The sequence below is a fragment of the Anoplophora glabripennis genome, unplaced genomic scaffold (assembly GCF_000390285.2).
Source record: "Anoplophora glabripennis isolate ALB-LARVAE unplaced genomic scaffold, Agla_2.0 scaffold342, whole genome shotgun sequence".
Classification (NCBI taxonomy): domain Eukaryota; kingdom Metazoa; phylum Arthropoda; class Insecta; order Coleoptera; family Cerambycidae; genus Anoplophora; species Anoplophora glabripennis.
The window spans coordinates 462891-486932 of record NW_019416431.1 but is presented as its reverse complement, the minus strand read 5'-3'; the positions used below and the strand labels follow the sequence as shown (position 1 = coordinate 486932).

The 24042-nt window shown below is 31.1% G+C and overlaps 1 protein-coding gene across 2 annotated transcripts in view; it reads left to right on the top strand.

Annotated features, from left to right (window-relative positions):
* LOC108909279 (flocculation protein FLO11) overlaps positions 1-24042 on the top strand; it is a 111660-nt gene that overhangs the window by 51731 nt on the left and 35887 nt on the right. For both annotated transcript variants that reach the window (XM_018713587.1, XM_018713586.1), the window contains exon 2: positions 18656-18847. In XM_018713587.1, the coding sequence (XP_018569103.1) occupies positions 18656-18847 (192 nt within the window). The remainder of the gene's footprint in view (positions 1-18655; positions 18848-24042) is intronic.

Below are 24042 nucleotides of genomic sequence, written 5' to 3'. Positions count from 1 at the left end.
TAAAAAAGAGGCCTAGAACCGAACTTTGTGGAACACCTGAAACATAACAGACCAAATCACTTTTGTAAAAGGTATTGACGGCATTTATTAGTAACTCATGACCAAGTTAGTTTTGATAACATGAACTAACCTGACATAACAATGCCATGAAATATAAACTGGGGTTTGCAAACTAAATTCCATATGGCAGATCGACCTTGTGTTTCGGGATAATCAGATATGTACTTTGCAAAAGTTATATACAATGTCCTATTGGGTTTTCAAACTCCACGAAACATTTAATTTTTCAGTATTAGTTTAAACAAAAGTGACTAAAGGTTTGTATAGCGTAGCGGCACAGTTTCCCTTCATAAAAAGCTGAAATTAAATAAAGAATCTGAATATATTGCTCTTATTTTTTTATAGCATATAAAGCCTAGAGTTCAGAAACTTTCGTTTTTACTTTAGCAACCAATTGAGTTGTATTAGTAAAAGTTCATTTGCTTTTGTTGGAGGAATTAAAAGTAAATACAAAATCAAGGAATAAAATAGTACTTTACCATTAGAAAGTTTACTCCAGTGGAAATATTCGACATACAAATGTAAATAAACATTTTAGTTAATGTTTTTCGGGACCACGACCTCCTCGAAAGTGATTGAAATGCTAAAAATTAAAAAAAAAATTTCAGACATGAATGCCACACCAAAATTGAAAGAGTATTATATCACCACACGAATATAAGGACAGTGCGGTATCTTGCCTAATATCGTTTTACGCGTTAAGTATTCGTATTCTCAAGGCAATAGGATAGTCCTAGATCAAGGCTACCTCAATTTATTCTACACAACTGCAATTACTATTTTAAAGTGCTAAAACATGCAAATCTAACAGTAGAAATGATTTTAGCATACAAAATAAAAACGTGTATGCAGGTAATAAATATCCACGGGTTGAACAAATTTGGGACATTTTGAAACTTTTATTAGTTGCCGTCTGGGAGAGACCCATTTGGCTCGTCTCATTTATAAAACGGTCTGGGAAAAAATGCAATTGTTAAGGATTATATAGTATCCTGCGCACAAGATATAAAATTTTCCTAGCTCGAAGAAGGCACGATTAAAAAGAAGTGTCTCGGAGCTTACAGCGTCCCCGCTTATGATTCCAGACTTTATTAAATACGGTGTAAGGAATGTCTGCGGTGCAACGCTGGGTTTTCATAAATCCGAGGGCGCTGTTGCGTGCTGATATACCCTAATTAGTACCATTATACTTACTTTATTTCTTCTGTCTTTAAACTACTCGGAATTAACAAGGAAATAAGCAGCTGATGTTGAGTCTTCTTGACATGGTTTGCAGTTTGGATTTATTATTCATTAATTGATTGCAAGCACCACAGGCATTATTGAATTATTTATCAGGATATACGATATGTCACTACGGCTTGCAACTGCAATTTATATGTATGAATCATCTAATTTATATGTAAACAGGCATATAGGACAGTTTCTTAAGTAACATATTCTGCGTATAGGAGTATGCATATCTACTCTAGAAGATTGTATGTATGATACGATTACCTATACCAGGTAATAACATTATTCATGGCAACTTTTTATTAGCACTAGTGCAAAAATTACAATATTGTATTTTTTAAACAAAAGGTAGACGTGAAATTATTATAAAATTCCTTTTGGAACTTATTTATTTTAGAAAGCATACTCTCTGTAGGGACTGATATTGTCGTTTTCTCAGTTAAGTTTTTGGTTATTAATTTAGCAATTTTTATAAAAACTTTATTTTGACGGTTTCGTATCAACTTACTACGAAAGTTTGTTTTTTTATCATAGAGCAAATTGAAATAAAATGACAAATAAACCTCTCGACCAGAAGGATAACTCATGGATTTTAACAGGTTTATTTCACAATGAGAATTAAAGGAATATATGTACAGTATGTCCAAGGTTAGAGTGGAAAAAAGGGAAAATATTTTTATTTTTCATTTTATGAGAAACAGGTATTCTTGATTAAAATTTTTGCATGTCTCTAAAATGCGGTTGGATAGAGAACTTTCATCTTGCATGTACAGGATTATTAGAAATTCGTAAACATAAAAATCGTTCAAAAATAAACTCCCTTTGTGTTTAATAATACATAAATATATTAGGTATTAAAGAAAGTTCATTCATTTGTTTTTCAAATATCATTTTCGAAAAATTCATAAAAAATCGTGCAACTTTTGTATTTTCCAATTTTTTATAAATTCGTATGTGTGAAGTGAACATCTGATGCAACATTTTGATTTTAGAGTTGTTAAATCCAAGGTCTTCTTCTCGAAGAAGCCTTCGTAGACATTTGCCAGGGCCGAGGATACCATGGCTGCCATACCATGGAACCCATGGCTGCTACTTCAATTTGTTCAAAAGTGTGCACTCTTTACCCAAATCTACTGACTTCTCATCCTTAACTTCAGTGATAAATCACTGTTGAAGTTCTTGAAGAACAACAAATCGTCCCGTCTTCACTAGGACATCTTCTGGATCTAGCCGAATTCCCTTGATCTTGTTAATAAAATATACTATATCATTCACCGACTAATTCCAAAATTTACTGATCAGATAGTTTCAATATCTGCTATTCCGGATATCTGGATTCATTATTTTTATCCATAATATATTTTTGGGCAACCTCAGAACCTGCTGTATTTGACAACGTTAATATTTGGAGCCAAGGATGTTGCAGTAAATGATATTGCAGTTTTATAATGGCAGAAGACTTATCAGTCGTGTGAAATTTATAATTTACAGTAACTTATCTTCTTTTCTTTGTACCGTCCTCTGTTCTTTCCTTGAATAATCTGCCACCAGAGTGAATTCCATCAATTTGTTCTTAGGAGATTTTTCTTGATTCACAGATCAACAAGGACCAATAAGCAGACAAACTAATATACATTTCCGAAGGATTTTAGTGCGCTGAATCCACAGAATTGCTCTATCAAGTCAGGTTTTTGAGATATCCTAACCTAAAAGTGCAAAAAACACTGTTTTTCGTCATATTTGAGGTTATGTAGTAATGCCATCTAGTCTTTAAAAAAAAAAATACATATAAGTTAAAAGTCGAATGCCGTTGAGTTTGCTCAAATATCTTTTTTTTCATTGAGATTGAAATTTAAAATGCGAAAATCTACTACGGATCCCTTAGATGTCAAACAGTTGATTGCAGTTCAGAAACTTCATACTCAGAAACCTTCAATACATACGGACTCAAACTTACAAATTCCACATCCACCAACCCACAAACCCCAAACCCACAATCCCTAAACCCACAAGCCCCAATCCCATAAAACCCGAACCTACAAACTTCAAGCTTACAAACCCCAAGCCCACCAACTCCAAACCCACAAACCGTATGGGTATGAAGTTTCTGAATTGCAAGCGACTGCTTGATGTCTAAGAGATCCTTAGTAGATTTTCGCATATTAAGAAACTGAGAAACTTAAAAATTTCAACATGTGATATCTCAACGAAAAAAATATATTTGAGCAAACTCAACGGCATTCGACTTGTACTTTTAAATTGTATGTATTTATTTTTTTAAAGAATACTCGTAAATGACATTACTACATAACCTCAAATATGACGAAAAACAGTGTTTTTTGCACTTTTAGGTTAAGATATCTCAAAAACCTGACGTGATAGAGCAATTCTGCTGTCAGATTCGGATTCAGCGCACCTAAATCCTAAAGGAAATATATATTCAAGTTTCTGCTTCCAAAGAAAAGTTAAATTTTATTGGTCTGTGCTACCTTTATTAAAAATCTTCAGAAAAGCTGTTTAGTGAACTTGGCACAAACATTCCTGTCATTGTCTTCTCATCATAATGAAATTAAAGCATCCGCTTGATCAAGTGCCTAACAATAAGCTTGATATTAAAGCCAACAGGAAAACAGAGGAATGCATACCATCTAAACTTTCCAGTTTACTTATTACAGGAAATATTGTAATCCTTGGTGAAATTTCCCTTCAGACAATTGAACCAGTAGGTATTTAATAATCTGAAATTGTCTGGAAGACAAAGGAAAAGTTACCGAAAATATTTGCAACAGTTTCCAGGCGGCTGCGCTGCTGAAGCGTTTTCATGCATAATGAAAGCGTTCATAAAGCCGCCCGGACAAGTATCCTTTAAATAGTTTTAGAGTTTATGCACTCGGTATATTGCACCACTTGACGTACATAACTCTTAAAACAGGGGAAGATTTATAATACGTTCGTAATTCCGATCCAGCCCGGTATATGACTTCGCTGCCGTGCAGAATACCGACTCATTGTTCCCGCGATTATTAAAACCATTACTCTCCTGCCTAGTCATAGGCGGTCGGTTTCCTACATATCATTTGTCACTCGGCTGGCTTGATGCAACATTCCCTTGCCAACGTGTGCTTTTTCTATAGCCGAAGAACCAGGATAGAATTTGTCGGCTTTTAATATCTGGAAGAAGTTACATATCACTTCCACTCCTTAATGAAATCCGTAATTTTATCGCACTTTTGATTTATTACACATTTTTATTAAAATTCGATTAATATCGGAACAGGAATTTTTTCATAACTAGGAGATTGCCATAAAAATTGTTGCGATAAATTAATTGGACGTCCAATAAGTAGCCCGCTATCTTGGCTGCTGATATATTAAAACAGAAACCATCTTCTGGTAATAAAATCGGATTTATTGGGAACATCTTCAATAAGAATCTGTAACAGAACTTCATCAATTTTTGATAGACATTGTTAAAATAATAATCTTTTAATTTTATTCTCAAGTACAGAAAAAATTTTCATAAAAATGCATGACATCTACCGTTGTTAGTAATCAGTACATAAAGAAAAACGAATTTAAACCTAGAGTGACTTATATCAAATGAAAGCTTAAAGTCTATAGATTAATCGGGTATACATATCGCAGGAAAACGAGTAAACCTAAAGAAGATATCTCAATCCAACATAAACTATAACATAACAATTTTTCATCAAATGTCAAATTTTATAATACATTTCACAAATGTCAAAGCTAAAGGTGGCTTTGTAAGAATACCCAGAGATGACTTAAAAAAAAACGAAGTAAAGAATATTTTAGTAAATAATTTATAGAACTGTAAATAAAAGTAAAAGGACATTTGTTAACAATATGTTAGTTATAAGTAGTGGTGTGAAAAAGTGTTTAAAAAGGACATCCAAAGACTGAAAATTTCTGTGCATGGATCTTAAGCAAAGCTAGGGACAGAATAATCAGGAAGGTGGAGAAAAACAATGAAATTATTGATTGGTTACGGCTTGGGTTTAGCAAAACGTAGCTCCCGAAAAATTAAAAATAAAACAAGAAGAGAGAGTCCAAGGAAAAAAAAATAAATACTTACCAGAAAATCTATAATTTGGTCAGAATCCAGATAAAGTTATTTTGGCAGCCCATGAAAATTTTCCGCTACCAGCAGTAGAAAGCAAGTCCAAAGCAGTTTCCAGTGGCCCCATAAATAGTCTGCAAGGCATCTATGTACTTTCTAGCGAAGAAAACTACAAATTTCACAACGTAACAGGTATCTAAAACACAGTGCACTAAAATATCGCTAGCTATTTCAAATAAATCATGCTTTCTCTCGCATCAAATGTTTGCAAAGTATAAATAACAAACCACAGGACTTACCTGTACAAAAATAAGCAGAATCCAATCAATAATAACTTAAATAATTCATTATTTAGAAGTGCTCTGACAAAATCTGTCAAATGAACAGCCATTTTATTTAAATTCTGATTAATTTTCATTCTTGTTTAGATGTAAGAATGCCCTTGAATGATAGGCAACAAATATTATAAGGATCTCTACTCCGGATTGCATTGTCCTTATATTATTTGTAAGCTTAGCAGAGAAAGGCAAATTTTGTTGTTAAAAATATTCTTTATTGTGGAAAACATATTCTATATTAAAAAGGTATTCATAAATTTGAGTTTATAAAGTCTTCAAGTCAAAATAATATAACAAAATTTTGAATAAACAATTTATTAAATTTCAAACTCTATTCATTCCAAAGTGTGTTGCATTGTACTAGTTTGTAAGAAGCGACTCCTGAGAATTTTCAGATATTGTCTATATAACAAATGTCTACCAACAACTAGCCAAATTTAGTAGAGATTTGTATGATACCATTTACAATTTAATTAAAAAATACAATCTAAACTAAACAAAAAAAACACCCACACCCACATCGAAATTTATATTTTAATATATAATAATATACAGGATGATTTATTATAACCAACATTGCATGCACGGTGCTACGGAAATAACGTTTCTGTTTCTATTTTTTGAATTCCATTTCCAAACACGCCATTACATAAGGTGTGTTCTGATTTTAGGTAAATGACATCTATTGGTTGCACATTCGTGAAGACTTTCACATGACTTTTTTGTTGTATTGCCTTTCTCATTAACATAATTTGTGTCATCAGCAAAATAAACCTGTTTTGTTATATTGACACAATACAAATTCTCATCAGGGTACAAATACTAAATCTTTAAAATATGCAACAGGAAAAACGAATTGTTAAAATGCAGAAATATGTTAACTAACAATAATATTGTGACTGAATTATGGTTTGATCAGTAATGCCCGGACCTTATTTCAATTTTTTAATGATTAGATATGACTTCTCTAGCAAGTTCTATCTTTAGCAAAATTTGATATAGAAAGGGATACATAATATTATTTGAAAATTTGTAGAATTAACAAAAAAGTCTATTTGTTGTTAGAACTTATGAAAATGCTCCCTTATATTAAAATGTTCTAAGTTATGCGTCGATCTACTGTGCGTCTATCCAAGCGTTTTCCAATATGCTAGCTACAAGATGGTAGGCATTTAATTAGAAATGCCTTTGAGGACCTCTTGACGAAGGCTGCCACATACGGTGCATTTCCCCATTTCTCTCCTGCGGTCTTGTAACTGGAACTAGTTTTAGAATTTATACAGGGTATTGGAAAACTTGGTGGTATGTGTGAAAGTATATTGCATTAATGATAAATATAATCAATAATCAAATCTAAAAAAACAAAATTCATAATAATTCAAATTATTAAAACTTATTGAGAACCTCTGACTAATTGTAGCCGTAGATAGCGCGCTGTTCGTTTTTTGTCTCCATTTTTTAAGTAAAAATTTAGTTCAATTATATATGTGTATTAAATGTGAATAAATAAACTAAAATGGCCCATGAATTAATTAATTGACATAGTGGTAACTTATGGAACCACTGATGAATAATTAACTGCAAAACTTTATGTACAACGATTTGTGCAAAACATGCAAGCAGACCCAGCTAAGTTATAGATGCAGTCAGCGGTTCTAAAAATGTTTATTCATGTTATTGTGGTAAGTTAGTATGCACTGAAATGTATCTATTTGCAAATATTTCTGTCAATGGAGTTTTTACACCTCGATTTATTTAGTCTACAAATATCCTCTTCGGGTCTCTAAACACCCTGTATTGTAGATAGGTACTGAATTATCTTGGAGAGACATTCTTTTTAAAAGTATTCACTGAATAATACACACAAAAAATACATACATCGCGGTTCAACGAGAACATAATTACATGAAATCATGTCACACAAGAGGCATCAGAAAATTCTAGATACCGCTGAAATTGGGATTTGAATATATATTATTATCATTCTCTGTCAGAAATTCCCTGTTTCTCGATGAATATAAATGATGCTGTGATTGGTTTTTCGTATCACGATCTCATCTTCACACCGGTGATTTGCTATGCATAATAAACTTTTTCAGATAAATAACGTGTTTCGTTTTTGAAATATCTCGCATACAAAAGTTGCGGAAGATATAAAAGGCAGCAGTTCAACTATTAACTGTTCAGTCTGGAACTTTAAACATTAGGAGTTTATTGAAAACATATTTTGTGTAAAATGGGGGAATACAGGTTTCGTAATTTCTTCGTTAATTTGGCAGATGGAGCTACCTGTTAACTTGGTTTTTAGCCTTCAATGAAAGAATATTAAATCCACTAGCATTACTGCAGGTCTAATTGATAAATGAGTATTATCCTCTCTCTCTCTCTCTCTCGTAATATTACAATCATTAGTTTTACAGAGAAATCATTAGGTATATCCGAATATTGGTGGATCTCAAGGAACTAAACTGAAGATAATGGGATATATTTACACCAAGGTCATAAAATATTCCCTTTTATGTTTATGTTATGTTAACAAAGAAATGTGACATATTGCACGAGTTTTAAAAAAGCATTATTGCAATTTTAATGTCATTATTATCATCATCGTCTTCATAATTATCGCTATCAACAGCGTTATTGCAATACAGCAATACTGCTGTTCTCCTGTAGTTGTATAAGTAAATAAAAATATATTGTTCTATTTAAAATAAGTTGTCATATTGGTTCAATCGTCTATTTGCTATAAGTAAATATAAAGCGCTACAAACTGTATATGTAATAAGATTACTTAAGTAATAAGCTATGTTTATCCGGTAATAGGTCAAGTGGACCTAGCCAGATTGGCTGTAGTCCAATCAATCGTCTTTCGACTCAATGACGTTTACCAGCTAGTTCTAAATTCCATAGGATCAATCCGGTTCTGTAATTTACTACTGGCTGTATTAGTAAATTACAAACGTTCAATTGTTAGCACAACAACGGCACTGGTAACTTCACATGTACATGTTCATTGTTTTCTCAAAGTAACGGCTCCACCGCAAAATGGCACGTAAAATCTCAGCAGTATTGGGTTTTAAGAGAAACTATAAACTGCAGGACAGATATAACTGCGGGCCATAAAGCTGGTTAAAAGAAAAGTTGAATCTACGTTTTACAACTTCTTTTAATGAAATTGTATTGAATCTACAACAATTCTAGCAGAAATATTTAAGTTTTCAGTCTGGATATAATTGTCTAATGTACTTTTTAATGCAGTGAATAACATAATCGTATTAAATTTTATTACGTTAATATTATTTACGTTTCTAAAACTTATGGGGATTAAAATCAGTAATTCTTTTTACCATTACGAAAACTATTGTTATTAAAGTACTAAAGGGTATTTAGTCCTGTAGCCAGGGGGGTCCCAATTGCCTCCTTCATTTAGATGGAGTTACCCAAGTGTTTTTTTTATGTATTTTGAGCTGCAGAACACGAATTTTTTGGGTAGAAGTTTGCCCGGATGTCGATAAGTTTTTTATTAACAAAAAACTTGCAAAATACTGAGAACTTGCATTATTTGTCAAAAAAATTTTAATTTTAATTGTTGCAGTATTGCAATTTTCATTAGATTGTTAATGTTTCGTTCAGTTTTCATCGTTTCTTTGGTCTAGAAATGAAGAGTACGCGTCAAGATCGCGTATTAAACGCCTGTAAGAAGGCAACCGCTCTATTAGGTACATACATGGCGACCCACCCTTCTGAACGCTCAATCGCTATTTGCTTATAGCTTCAAATAACAGTGGAAAAAACAAATTTTCACACTGCAATTATTCATAATTTGTAGTATTTAACGTGAACTTTCAAACGCCGTCAGCAGAATTACAAAATACCTATTCAATCAAAAGTTATTAACAATTGAAAATCGCAAAGATTGCATTTTTCGAGTTTTTAACGGCGTTTATCTCGAAAACTATGCGTTTAACAAAAAAATTGCAAGTGACATGTTCTTCTTAAAATGGGTCAAAGAACAAGAAAATACATTTGCCAAAAACTAAGTTCTCAGTATTTTGCAAGTTTCTTTGTTAATAAAAAACTTGCAACATTCGGGCAAACTTCTACCCAAAAAATTCGTGTTCTGCGGCTCAAAATACATAAAAAACACTTGGGTAACTCCATCTAAATGAAGGAGGCAATTGGGACCCCCCTGGCTATAGGACTAATTAGAGTTTTTGAAATCCGAAAAGCGACAATCATAAAGTCAAAAATGTACGACAGATCTGATGTTTTATTTGAAATCAAGTCAAGTTGAAATAAAGTAGTAGTCATCGAAGGTCAAGACAAGCCATGTAGTTATATTTCAAGTTTATTAGATAGTTCTTCAAGATTGGGTTCTTTTTTAAGTAATAGCAGTCAGACTTATAATATACTGAATTTTAATCCTCATATGCTTCTATAAAGCTATTATAAAAACAAAATATGTTTGTGAAAAGCGTTACAAATATTGATATACATGGTAAATAAAGCACGGCTCCATTTTATTTCCTCGCTAATTTAAGATTCAAAAACATTTTAATAAATTGTTGCTTATAATAATGGGCAGTGATTCATATCCAGCACTAGTAAGAGAGGTGAAGGGTACAGGGAACAAGATTCCACAGGTGTACTCCTTGAGAAGAGGTCAAAGGACAGAAAAATATAAAAAATAAGTTCACGGTGAATATTCACGTTCTCGGACGGTGATGGCCCGCCACCATCGACTCACACCTATCTGATGCACACGCTGCGTATATCACACTTTATCAGTTATATTAATACACTCAACTATATATATATACACACTGTTGCAAAAATTCTGCTGTACTTCCAATATGCGTTATTATTATTATTAGGCGTCGCCCTTTTCCAGAAGGTAACTTTAATCCTTCCAGAAATGCCTACCGTTTGCTTTGGATATTGCCATTGGGCCACACTTTTGTTACCGTATGACCTTCATTTATCCATGTTTCGTCCTACGATTTAGTTTTAGAGCTTCTAATACTTGCCTTAAATAGTTTCTTCGTTATAACACTATTTTCTCTTTTTCTATCTTTCTATTTCGTTTTATAAAACGGAAAATCATGTCAGGCATAATTCGCAAAAGCGCCCTTCTAGATATTCTAGGCAAATTTTGATCCTGTGAGATAACAGCCTGAATTTTTTTTATTGCCGGAAGCTCATTTTTAAAATACCATCCAGCTTGAATTACTCTTCATTTTTAAGAACATAAACCAAAAATCACTAATAAATTAATTACATTCACAAGTAAATTAACAGAAAGACATCCTCGGACTTCTCCCGCGCGTACGTCTATTTGCCTGTGTCTACAGAATAGCCCGGAACCGAATAAACGCAACCCAATTGTCGTCACGCACCAAACACTATCGATCTCTAGAATTTGCTACAGCAGAAGAATATTTGGTGCACGCCAAAAGCAGCAGAAGAATATCCTAAAACTGTGCAATATCGACTGCTCTGGGAGAATGCGGCACACACAATTTTATACGAAGAATTTACAAAAGGCTCGTATTTATCTTTGTGTTGACTGCTAAAAGTTAAGGTAAAATTATACTAAAATGTTGAAAATTAATATGCGATGAAGACTTTTCTTTATTACTTTTAAAACAAATTTGAAGTATTACTTTAATTCTGTGTTTTTCAATTTTCCAAGAGATTGTCAGCAGGTTATATCAAGTATAATTCCTAAAAATATCGGCCTACTTGACTTGATAAATTTGTTGTTTTTTAACTAAAATAATGAAAGTTTTAATGAAAAATGTATTACATTCCTATATTTATATCCAATGAAGTTCTCTGTCGGAACCATTTACTTCACATATAGGATTTGCACATTTTCGGTGGGTTGAAATTAATAATTGAAAGTACGTATTTAGTTCCACCAGAGGGGATTCTATTGGTTGATGTGTCACAAATTTAACGTGCCTTTGACGCGATTCAATTTAAGGGTCCGTCAATCAAGGAACGGTTATTATCATTTTATATAGGCGAGTACACATTTAAATGATACGCTTTATAAAAGATTCATTATTTTGTTCGAGTACGTGTCAAAATACCGGAAATTTCCTGCGGGTATTCCCAGATCGCATTATTATTAGAAAAGGAATAAGTGGAAATTCTGCTAACGTCAATGACAACAACATATAAGTATTTGACTGAAATATCGTACAGATTAAATAATGCACTAATATAATACAGTAAATAATCATCAGTAACAAACTTTGAATAAATATAAAAAAACGTATAGTCCGGTACTGTCCCACAAAATATACTGTGATTCGCTAGTCATGTCACACAATTTTGATAATAAGAAATATGATGTAATTTCTAGAAAGGTATGTTGTATAAACATGGATGGATCTTTTGTTTCAAAATTGCAGCAATCTACAGAAATTGGAATTGCAAAAACCATAATAAAATATTAGTCGACTGTCAAAAATTAGTAAGTTTTTTAAAAAAATTGTTTAGCTTCTGACACAGGCTGTGATATTTTAGATTTTTTGGTACCTACTATCTAATGATACATGGATTTTACTATCTATCTTTGTCTTGAAATAAAATACTCCATCGAACCAGGAAACTATAGAACTGTTTTACCTAGCGGAAATTCCATTGACAAAACTGTCTATGTTAACAATTTGGGGTTGCAATGATTGTATGTTTTGTAAAATATAAGGGTACTACACCTCACAGTTAAATATTTGCTATACGAAACTGTGATTACCTACTTACAGTCCTTACATAACTATGTCTGCTTATTTTTCGTTTGAAACTGGACAGTTAGAAAATTGGAACTATGTAGGTAAGAAATAAAATAGTGGAATTATTGATCAAATATGAGGAAAAAGTTTCTATGAATATATCTACTAAACGGAGTGGAAATACAAAATAATATATTTTTTTAAGAAACATCACAAAAACAAATGTCTCTAAAGATATTAAAGGTAAAAATTCATTAAATTTGTTTACAATTATGTTAACCAGTAGCAGAGATGCCAGAAGACAATATTATCCCAGAATTTCGGCATCACTGAATATTTTGGATATTCGACAAGTTCATTTGATTTTCAATGGTACTTCAAAGAATATATATCGTTGCATTTGATTTACAAAACGAGTTAATTTCCAGTTATTATTGATTTTAGCTTAAAATATATTAACGACAGTTGAATGTATCGAAAAATATTTATAAACCGTTGTTTTACCTAGAAAAATTACTGGAATATTTTCAATTAATGTAATTTTACGTAATATATAACAAAAATGTCAGTGGAGTAGAAATTTACCACTTTTAGTCTTCAGAAATTTTACATTTCTGTGTCAATGATTTTTTTTGCACTTCTAATGATTACATTATATATTTAGAATCGTGTTTGCAACACAAATTCTTATAATATATTCTTTTTTTGTGAAACGGAGAGCGCTAGACATATTTTTAATATAATTCCATACAAATTAAGTGAATTCTTAAATATATTAAGTCAAGTCATAGGCAAAAATTTAATTTATAACATCAAATATATTTGGGACATTGTGATTTCCTTATATTTTTCAAAAACTTTAACACCCACCAATTCATTTTTTAAAATCATTACTGGGGCATCAGTCATAAATTTTTTTTGAGAAATTAAATTTATTCCCTATTGTCAAAGTTTGTATCAAGACTAACGAGTCATCAATTGTAGGCTAAATAATTTGACATTATAACAAAACTAAATTTAAATGTTTATTAATTTATCTAGAAACAGGTCTTTCATGGTAAACTACTCTTTTTGTGATATCCTGTATTAAGGATCCATTAAGTTCAAAGGATTATACCTACTATTTTTCGGCAAGCATTGTTGACAATTTGAATTAAATAAATATACTATATTGCGGCACAATTATTAAATTCAAAATTCTAAAAACGTAATAGTTTTGAATCAAAAAGATTGTGCATTAGGACAATTTTAGAATACAAATTGTTATTTCCTTTCTTTCGAATTAACAATTCCACATTTTGAATCATTAAACGTAAAAATAAAACAAACAAAGAAAAACTCATATTATACGTTTTGATATTTTTATAGCTTCCATCTCGATGTAGGAAACCACTCCTTTGAATTATAAAGTTATAAAAACAGGGGAAATGAAAAAGTTATTTATAAATTTGGCTTTCATGCCGCTCTGCAAAAATCTTAATTATTCCGGAAACCAGATATTCTCCATTAAGTTTATATAATCCGATTTAAGTCGGAGCTAAATCCAGGATTTCAGAACACTGGTATGGAGAATACTGCAGTAAACCACTATAAACCAAATGCATTTAGAAGTTAATGAAACTTATGTATGAGTGCACATTGTAACAAATGTTGTAGTTAAGTAAAAAATATGCGAGCTATTAAATAAAACGTTATTTTAAACAGTCTATTGCGTTCTGTTCTTTAAAAATTATAATATAAATTGAAGAAAGATTGTGGAATCTATTTTATAGTTATGTATTTTATATAGATGACAATACTGCAGAAAAAATTGCCTATTTAAGAGCGTATTATTGTAAAACAGCATATTTGCTACAATGAATAGACTTTAAAGAATTACGACTTAGTAAACCTAAAGAGAACTTAGACATCACTGTTCTCAAGTTTAACAAACCAAGAAAATGTCAACATAAATATTGTTGTTACAAGAAAACAGATGATGTTTAAATAAATGTTAGCACTACAATAATAATTTTTCTTACTTTTTATTTTAAATGCGACAAATTAATTGTTGAAATTTACTCCGAAAACTCTATGGATGTCTATGTACGGGGAAATATTTTGAAATATGTTGTCACCTATTGTTATTATTTATAGCTCTATTAGAATTTAAAATACCTATCTTTATATCTTTTAATCGATCATTTTTACTGTATTATATTTCAATTCTAAATTGCTTCCAAATTAAGACGTATTTTACTAAAAAAAACTCAGTTAACGATATCTTCAAGAAAAGAGTATTCAATTTGATTTTTGCAACGATTTTCAAGCAACTATAAGACCATTTTATTGTTGTAGAAATCTATGTAATATACAATGACATACAAAAGTTTTCTTGCCGCATATTATTTTCTTGAAATTTAGGTAAATTAGACCCCTCTCGTATGTATTTGATTGTGGCGAAATAAGAACGTTTTATCTTTTCTAGATGGTATGTAAACATACACATGCTACTTTTTTTGTTAACGGTAATTACATTTTGTTCAAACTGATTTTATCGGCGTAGTTGATACTATCTATTATGTTTTAAGTTATTACTTTTTTACAACGTTTCATACATTTTGCATTTGTAAAGGCTTGGCTACCTTTCACAGCATAGTGTTATGATAACAACTGGATTAAATCTGATTCTGTGTTTCGAAAAGGCTACTTCAATGATACGTTTGTTCGTATATATACTTCTAGGGGGTATAATTTTAAAATGCTATTGCTCTACAGTTATTCTCCAAACGTGGTGCTATTTAGTTTCACACAAATAGAATGGCAGCTGGCGTAAAAATTGCTTTTTTTCATTTACAAGACAATACGTGTTATAATAACGTCCTTTAGCAAATAAGACTACTGTTTTGACAAATGATAGCTGTTTATTATTTGTGGAGAGTGTAATTCAATGCTGGACAAGGCTTTGGTTCGCAGAGTAATGGTGTCTTATGCAGTGTTCCGTGCATTGTAATCCAGATATAATCCACTGTATACAGCTTATGGTAATTATAAGCAAATAAATTAGTTAATATCAAAAATAAATATAGTCCCTACGATATTTGTTGAGATAGAATTTCAAGAAGACCCCTGCGTCACTTCCTTGGAATTAACCGCATTCGACACCCGAAGGATAAAGACACTGGCGGAATTTCTCTCCTGCCGCAGTAAATTTTTACAGCAGTTCTTATAATTTTCTTGGACAACAAAAAATATCATACGGGCTGTAAAAGTAGTATTTTGCCAATTTTCTTCATTATTATTTCTCCCACACCCCGTCATGACTAATAATTCCAGGTAACGAATTATTAAAAAGGGGCAAGCCGCACCAACTTTATTAATCATTTGGGATATATCTGCATCAGAATACTCATAAGTAATGCAAAACAATTTTTTTGCGAACGATTTAAACTGGAGTATGACCTCGTGTGCCAGTACGATTTACATTACTAAGCAAAGAAAAGGTAATTTGTTATAGAAATCTTTTGATCTTGATCAATAATAGCTGTCACTGAATATTACTAGTACGGTATTTATTTTTTTTATGTAGGAATTTTTGATAAGCCGACAATGCTTAATGTTACTACTTTTGTTTTATTTAGGTGCAACCAAAGCACCATCGATTTAAAAAATGATAGTTTGTCACCGTTTGCAATAGGGGGTGTAACTAAAATTCTTGACTAAATTTTAGCAGCGGAAATGCTTTGTTTTCGAGACGCGTGCGTAAAAATGCATGTAATGTGAAAATATCATAAATAACTTAAATTCCTCACGTTTGTTAGAACAATATAAAGTGTCAGCGTTGGATTAGATTCCCCATGTTAGTTCTCAGATATTAGCGGAAAGCTATTTCAAAAGTAAGGTTTAAGCATCCTGTAAATTTAGTGCCTTTTCCTTAATAGAAGTGCCAGCAATTCAATTTTTGCGATTTTCTCTATATTTATGCAAATAATAGAAATTAAAATTTCTCTCCCCGTCTAACGAAAGGGTGGATAGATTTTTTTACATGAAATGCCTCTCAGTTACTACAACTTATTTATTTATACCCTTTTCTTCTATTACAAGTTATTACTATTTAGGGGAAGTCCAAAAGCAACTGGTTTTGTTCTTTAAAAAGATATCCGTTTACTGGTTAATTTTATACTGCGTTGTAAATTAAATATTGTGGTAGTTTTTTTATGCGAAGAGAAAGATATTAGAAAAGCGGAGCATCAGTCCTGGACTCACCCCACCGCTGTAGGTTGTAAATTGGTCCGCTCGATAGATATACTCTTCATTCGAGTTTTATTGTTACAGCGCGGAGTCCACAAAAGGTAAACTTCTTTAAATGGTTCTCTTGAGCTATGGGAACGACCGAACTTTATACAACCATATTTCATAAACTTTTTCCACTTATTCGTAAATAGCGCTCCACATTTTGTAGCAAATGATTACTGAAATTATAGTTTCCAGCGGAACGCGAGACGCCTTTATTAAAAGCAGGCTTAAAAATGGCGTTAGGAATTTTTATGTGTTCCGCACAGCGGCGGGATAGAGACAAACTGCAATATTTTATTAGTCGAGATAATGCAGCTGTTTCGCAATGAATTTTAAAAAAATGTATGACTGATGGTGTACTGCGTGGAAGAAAACTATGGTGTAAATTTTATTAGAATATACGCCAGACATATCAAGAGGAATTAGGGACATAGTCGCAACAAATTTTAGAGGAATATAAAAGTCCGTTGACATATGAGTATTTTCAAAACGCAGTTTTTGAAACATATCACATTTTGAGATAATTACGTAATAATCATATGTGGAAAAATTGTTGGTGCTATAAAGATAATAATAATTAAGTGTATTAATCACCTGACATTAGACATTAGACATTAGAAAATATCTAATAAAACAATAATAATAACTATTAAGGCAATCAAATACGTCCAAGAATTGTCAAAATTTCCTACATTTTTTTAATTTACGACAAGGGATGTTTTTGTAAGAAACGCGTCAATTGTTTTCGATTGAAGAGTATTCTATTTTTGAAACAAATTTTAATGGATGTTATTCATAATCAAAATTGCGACCACTACAATAAGCTCCGTCCCCGTATTCTTAATACAATCACTAAACACCCCGACAAGCGAATATTCCCCTTCACTAAACGTGAACAACAAATGCCGCCTTTGAAGTAAATTTAATTAATTCCTAGCTTTAAGCACTAATGAAGTAATTTATTCCCTAGTTTATGGTAAATACACCCTCTGGGGGAGACCTTTCGCGAAAAGAGATTCCAAGGAAAAAAGCGTTCCGACGCTTGACTATGATACCGGATTATTTTAGTGGGTTGAACATGAAACGGTGAAAAGGCCGCGTAAAAAAATTAATTGTTTAATTAAACAATTTATGTGTTTTGCCAGGAGTTGTGGAGCACAAACCAGACAAAGTTTAGCGAAACATGGAAACCAAGAAAATGCTGGAATAAGCAACGGGCTCGATTAACAATGTATTATTATATGAGCGAAAAAAATTTCTGAATACGACTATTTGTAGTGCAGAATCATTGACCGAAATGTTCTATTTACTTAATTAACCGCTAATTTTGTTAACATTATGATACAGTAATCCGCCTAAATTAATTCTTTCTACTCTATATTCTAATTCAAAACTCAGTTTTCCAGCGCAAATTATCGGTCGTTCTTTTAATTGCTTCTCTTACAACATGTGCACTATTTTCGAAGAGCACTTTCTTTATTAAATTGTTGAATCAAGTTAAATGGTATAATCTTTTTTTAGTTAAAGTTTATACAAAAAAACGTTCGAGTGAAAAAATTAATCGTTAAGTTTTATGCAAATTTAATTGGGTTACAGTTTTGGTTAACAATTAATCATAAATTCGACATTGTATTTTAATCTCTAAAGGTAATTGACTGAATATTCTGTTTTCATTTTCACAAACTAATGGCTTCTAAAGAAAATCTAGAAAGAAGACATACCTAGTTATAGTCTAAAGAACGAAACTAAAATTTGTTATTTACCCATCTTTCGATTTAAAGTTAATAGACGGGAAATCTAGCATTTAATGTCTTTTTGCTAATTAAAACTGCCAATTCGCCAATTTATGGAACATTATTTAAAAATTACTTTAAAAAGAGAGGTAAATGTGGATCTGAGAAAAGCTAAGACTATCTTTTTTGTTTCAGCGAATCTCGCTTTCGCCTCACAGGGACCAGTCTTCATCAAGCCCGACGGTGCACCGATTGCAATCCAGCCAACCGCCACAAAACAGGGAAACTATGTCACTCAAACTGTCTATGGATTTCTGGATTTCACCACGACAATTGGTAACACTGTCATGGTGTTCTCTCCGCAGAGCGCCGAGACAGCCATTCCAGGTAATTACGAAGATAACGTGAAACATTTTTTGATATTTTAATCGGTTTTCATTTGAACAGTTGATAAATTTTTGTCACAGTACCGAAAAATGCTCTGGAGAGCATTTTCTGCAGTTTATACAGAGTGATTGTCTCAATGTTTTAGTATGAACAGTAGGTACATAAAAGAAGAAAAAACTTTTTTCTTAAATAGCAACCTAGCAACATACATATATCCTTTTGGAGCATACTAGATTTTTTATATATATAAAAGTATTTCCTGATACCGAATTTAAACCCTGATTTAAGTCCAGTAAACAGCGGTAAAAATAGGGTATTACCTCCGAATTCTTGACACACGCACCGATTTTCATGAAAATTGGTGAGTAAGCTCATTTCACACTCCTTTACAAAAGTTACATATCCATAATGTGTGCTCATTGTTTTTAGGGGGTGAAAACTACCTCTTCTTGCAAAAAACGTAAAAACCATAGATTTAAGTGTTATGTCAATAGAATAAGCATTCTTTTATGTTTTGAATTATAATTTTTTATTTGTAGCAACATTTCAACCCTTAAAATCCACCCTTTATGAGGAAAAAAACAAAAATTAGTTTTCGTGGCTTTGAAATGTTTTGACGGAGCAATAATGAAGAATTGAATATTTTTTACTGTTTATGAAATAATACATGATTTATTGCAACGTTTCAACCACCCTTATTGCAGAAAATAAAGCAAAACATGTTTCCCACATCTTCATAGCATTTATAATGAAAGACTCATCACTGTTTATAGTATTACTGATGATTTATTGCAACGTTTCAACTCTTAAAAATAACCCTTAATGAGGAATTGAAGAATTTTTACCTCCTTCAAAACACTCAACGATACATTACTAAATTCAACGAGATTACTTAAAATTCGAAACTTAAGTTATGTAATTAGTGAAAAGGAAAATAAAATTTATATGTGTATTATACAGTTATACTTTATTAGAAAAATTTACATATCATCTAAAGAACTATCATCACTGTCGACTTCCTCTGTTTGGTCCGTGATTGGGGGACAATTTTGGCAACTCTTTCATTATTTCAAACTTTTTTTAAATTTTAGGCATTCTAAAGCGGTCAAACTTGCAGAGCCCATTATTAGTACCTAAATAAAGTCACCTGTACATGGATTAAGCTTAGTTTCTATTTTTATAATAATAATAATAATAATAATAATAATAATTTATTTTCCTCAGAGACATAATATGTATAGGAATAGTCAAATAAAACTTACAAACTAAGACAAAGTCGGTAAAAATTCCAATATGGAATAAAAACATTTTCCCAATAAAAACTGCTTTAAAGCTTTCCTAAACAAATAGACAGATTTTATTTTTGATTTTTTCTCCGAAAAAATGAGATGACCACTTTATTTTCATCATAACTCCGCGAGTTTTTGAGCTACGAAATTTTTTCAAACACTTTAAAAAAGGTCATATTAATTTTGTTCGAAAAATTAGTTCTTTCGCCATTATGTTACGGTAAAAAGTTCGATTTTACTTTCCGAAAAATAAACACATCACATTTAGAGAGTGATAACTCGGTTATTATTACATCTATAGTAATCAACAAATAAATGAATCGATTTGTTATTTCAAAGACTTTATTTTGCTTTATATGGGTTTTTCGATAAAACGCAAGGTTTTCGAGTTATTTATCAAAAATGGTTGAAAAACATTCACTTTTTAAATGAAAAATCAACATTTTCAATCGCAAATAACTCGGAAAATATTAATTTTTGGAAAAAACGTTATAAAACATTTCTTAGAATTCATCCCTCTATTGATTTTTTAGATTAAAATGGGTACCTTCCTTGCCACCCTCGAGAAGGGGTGGCATTCACCCCCAGGGTGAAAGCAAACATCGGCACTATGTAATTTTTGTTTCTTGAGCAATTTTCTACTTACTATTAAAATTTCACGTCAATCGGAGCAGTGTCAAGAATTCGGACCTAAAAACCGTCATATACTGAGCTATGTGTTTAATACGGAAATGGGGTCTTTTAAGGGAAATTGAATAATGCTAATTACATTACAATACAGATGTTCCAATGGGCTTTAATAACACAAGGACTAAAAGCCACTAGTTTTTGAAATTTTGAAATTTCAAAAAACATATTGAAGATATTTGATTTAGAGTAATGAAGGTAAGGATAACGATTTAAGATAAAAATTCATTCAGTTGGAATTCGAACCAGTGAAGGATATACTGAAAGTATAACAGAATTTCGTCGCTGCAAAATGTTTAGAAAATTTGTATTACATTTATTTGTTAAAAAAATATTTTTAAGTTATTTATCACTATAAAATATGTATAAAATCAGCTTGTCAGATTTTATCAACTTTAAAATATCTCTCGAAATGTTTATTTAACAGAAAATATTATAACTTCTTAAATAAGTTCAACAAAAGTCGAAAAAACAATAGACGTAGAAATTTTCAATGTTTGATTCTTAAAATTAGATTTCGAACAAAGAGTCCTTATTAATTTTTTTGGGAAATGGTTAGTTTTAGAATTAATTAAATTTTATGTAATTATGTAATAGTTATTTTAAATTTGAAGTTGAAAATAGTTTGTTTTACCAATAATCCATAGTGCTAATTTGTCACGTGGTTTCAACTAATAATTTCTTATGAAATATAATAGAATACAATATAAAAAATCAATTATTGATTGGTGAAATAAATATTGCTGCCTTATAACAATAGAATTTGTAAAATATTTTATGGTTACTTTTCAGCATATAAAATATAAAATTGATTTATTGCTATAAAGGCTTAAAAGCTTAAAGGATTAAAATTTGCTAATTCCATTTTCCTCCTCATTATTATGAGACTGGCATTTACATATATATCAGTATTCACTGAAATATAAATATATTTTTAATTAATTTAGGCATTACAAAGGACCGAATTCCTCTATAAAATAGATACCTATTATATTTGAAGCTTTACAGCTTCTTTCCATTTACCTATCAGTGTAAAATTAGTATCATAGGTAGTTTTTTGATTTTCTATTATGTACCACTATCACCAGAAAATAAGAGCATTTATCTCAACAACACTAAAAGTTCACCACTAAAGGTTTACATTTGTTGCTCATATTTTTAGTGAAATATAATTGTATCGAATGATTGGTGTCCACCAATATACTTAAACAGATAATTTTAATATCTACATATAAACACTTTTGTCAGTGTAAATTTAATTTAGGTTAAAGGACGCACGAACTTTTTAAAAACAATGAACTTTCTCCGTTAAAAAATTACTGCAAGTCAATTCAAGCTGCGGTTCTGTCAGTTTCATGGGCTAGGCTTGCGTGTACGGTAATCTCTTTTTAGCAAGTTTTTGGCTTAAAAGCTTAGGCGGTTCAGGTGTTTTCCGGCTCGAATACGTGATAAATCCGGGTTAGGGAGGGGTTTATTAACTTGTCGGCGGTGACGGCCCAATCTTTTATTGCACTTATCGCTCTGAATTTGGTCGTATCTGGACATGTCGAAAAATCCGATATGCTGCTGAATGAATATAAGCTACGTCATGCTTGTCAGGAACTAATAAATTAGATATTATTAGATTTAAAAAATTTTAAATCCTGAGGCCTTAGGAATGTTTGAAAACAAAAAAATTATTGACTATGAACTACATTTCTGCATATACACCTTGTTTTCCATTTTAATGGGCAGGACTTCAGTAGCATATAGAGATGTTATTTTAAGCAAAATATTTTCAATTGATATACTAAGTGATAGTAAACTTTTTTTAAATGGCAGTATAGTTTTTTATTTATTATTGTGCAGATTTCCATTCTGTGTTTTTTAGAAGACATATCTCACCAAAAGCAACCAATTTCATCTAACAATTTTTTTCTAAGTCTCTCTTTCGTCAGATATTTTGTATCCATTAAAACAATGCCAACGAGCTACCTAGAAATTAAAGAAAAATGTAATATGTAATTAAAATTTATTAATCATGAACTAACTAATTAATCAATGATAACTATTATTGTTCAATATTACCTCAACTAAGAATTTAGAGACGGTTGTTGCTACTGATAAGTTAAATACATGATTAAAATGTTAACACATATCTGGGACATCAAGAGTAATTTAAATTATCACACTGTATATGCTGAAAAATATGAAACGTGTCATAATTTCATCAATTTATGTCTTGTTGTAGATTTCAATCATAACTAACGATTGTCAAGAGACAATTAAAAAAGCTATAACTTGTAACATAACTCATCTTTGTCTGTTAGCTTACCCAGAGTTGTTACCCAGACGTGATATAAAACAATAATATAACTTCAATTCATAATAGTTAAAGAAAAATGTCATCTACAACTTAGCTGATCTGACCATTAGTCCAATATTTAAAAAAAAATGTGAAAAAGTGTGCTAAGTGTTTGTGTGATTGGAAACTTACAAAATATCAGTACCTGTTGCACTTAGTATTAGAAGGGGAGAAGGGACTCTTCAATGATTTATACACAAGTTAATGCAAAAATGACTATATCGCGTAAAACTTTGCGAAAAATCAGTATGTCAAAAAAGTGGTTCTGTGCTAATACTTATCAGAACCCTGTTTTGCATACATATCAGTATAAATAAAAGGGAACAATTTATTTCAATACCTGAACATGGTACGCCATCTTTAGCAGAGGACAGTGATCAAAGAAATGATCAATATTTAAATTTATTAAACATTGTTTTTAATACGTGATAAACAATTTTAATATATATATTGAGATGAAACCAGATTAATGGGATAAAAGTAAAATTTAAATTTAAATCGTTATGTAAAAGGCAAAGTGGCAAAATCAATGGTTGGAATAGTTATTATAAAATTTATGATTGAGTTGATTATTATGTTAGTAAATAGATAGAAAATAAGTTAGAATAAGAGGTAATAAATGATATTAAAAATGAAAGACAATTTGTAGATGAATTAAAATATATGTCAGAAAAGTGTCAAATTTAAAGTAGAATACACAAGGATTATGTAGTTATTAGAAAGGGCAAATAATATGAGAAAATAAAAAAATATTTTGAAGTATAAGATAAAATTGAATGTAAAGAAAGTAGAATAAGGTGTATAAGTGAATAAGAGAAAGTGAAGTGAAGTGAATTATAAGAGTAAAAGGACACGTTCAAAGATATGTGGAAAGG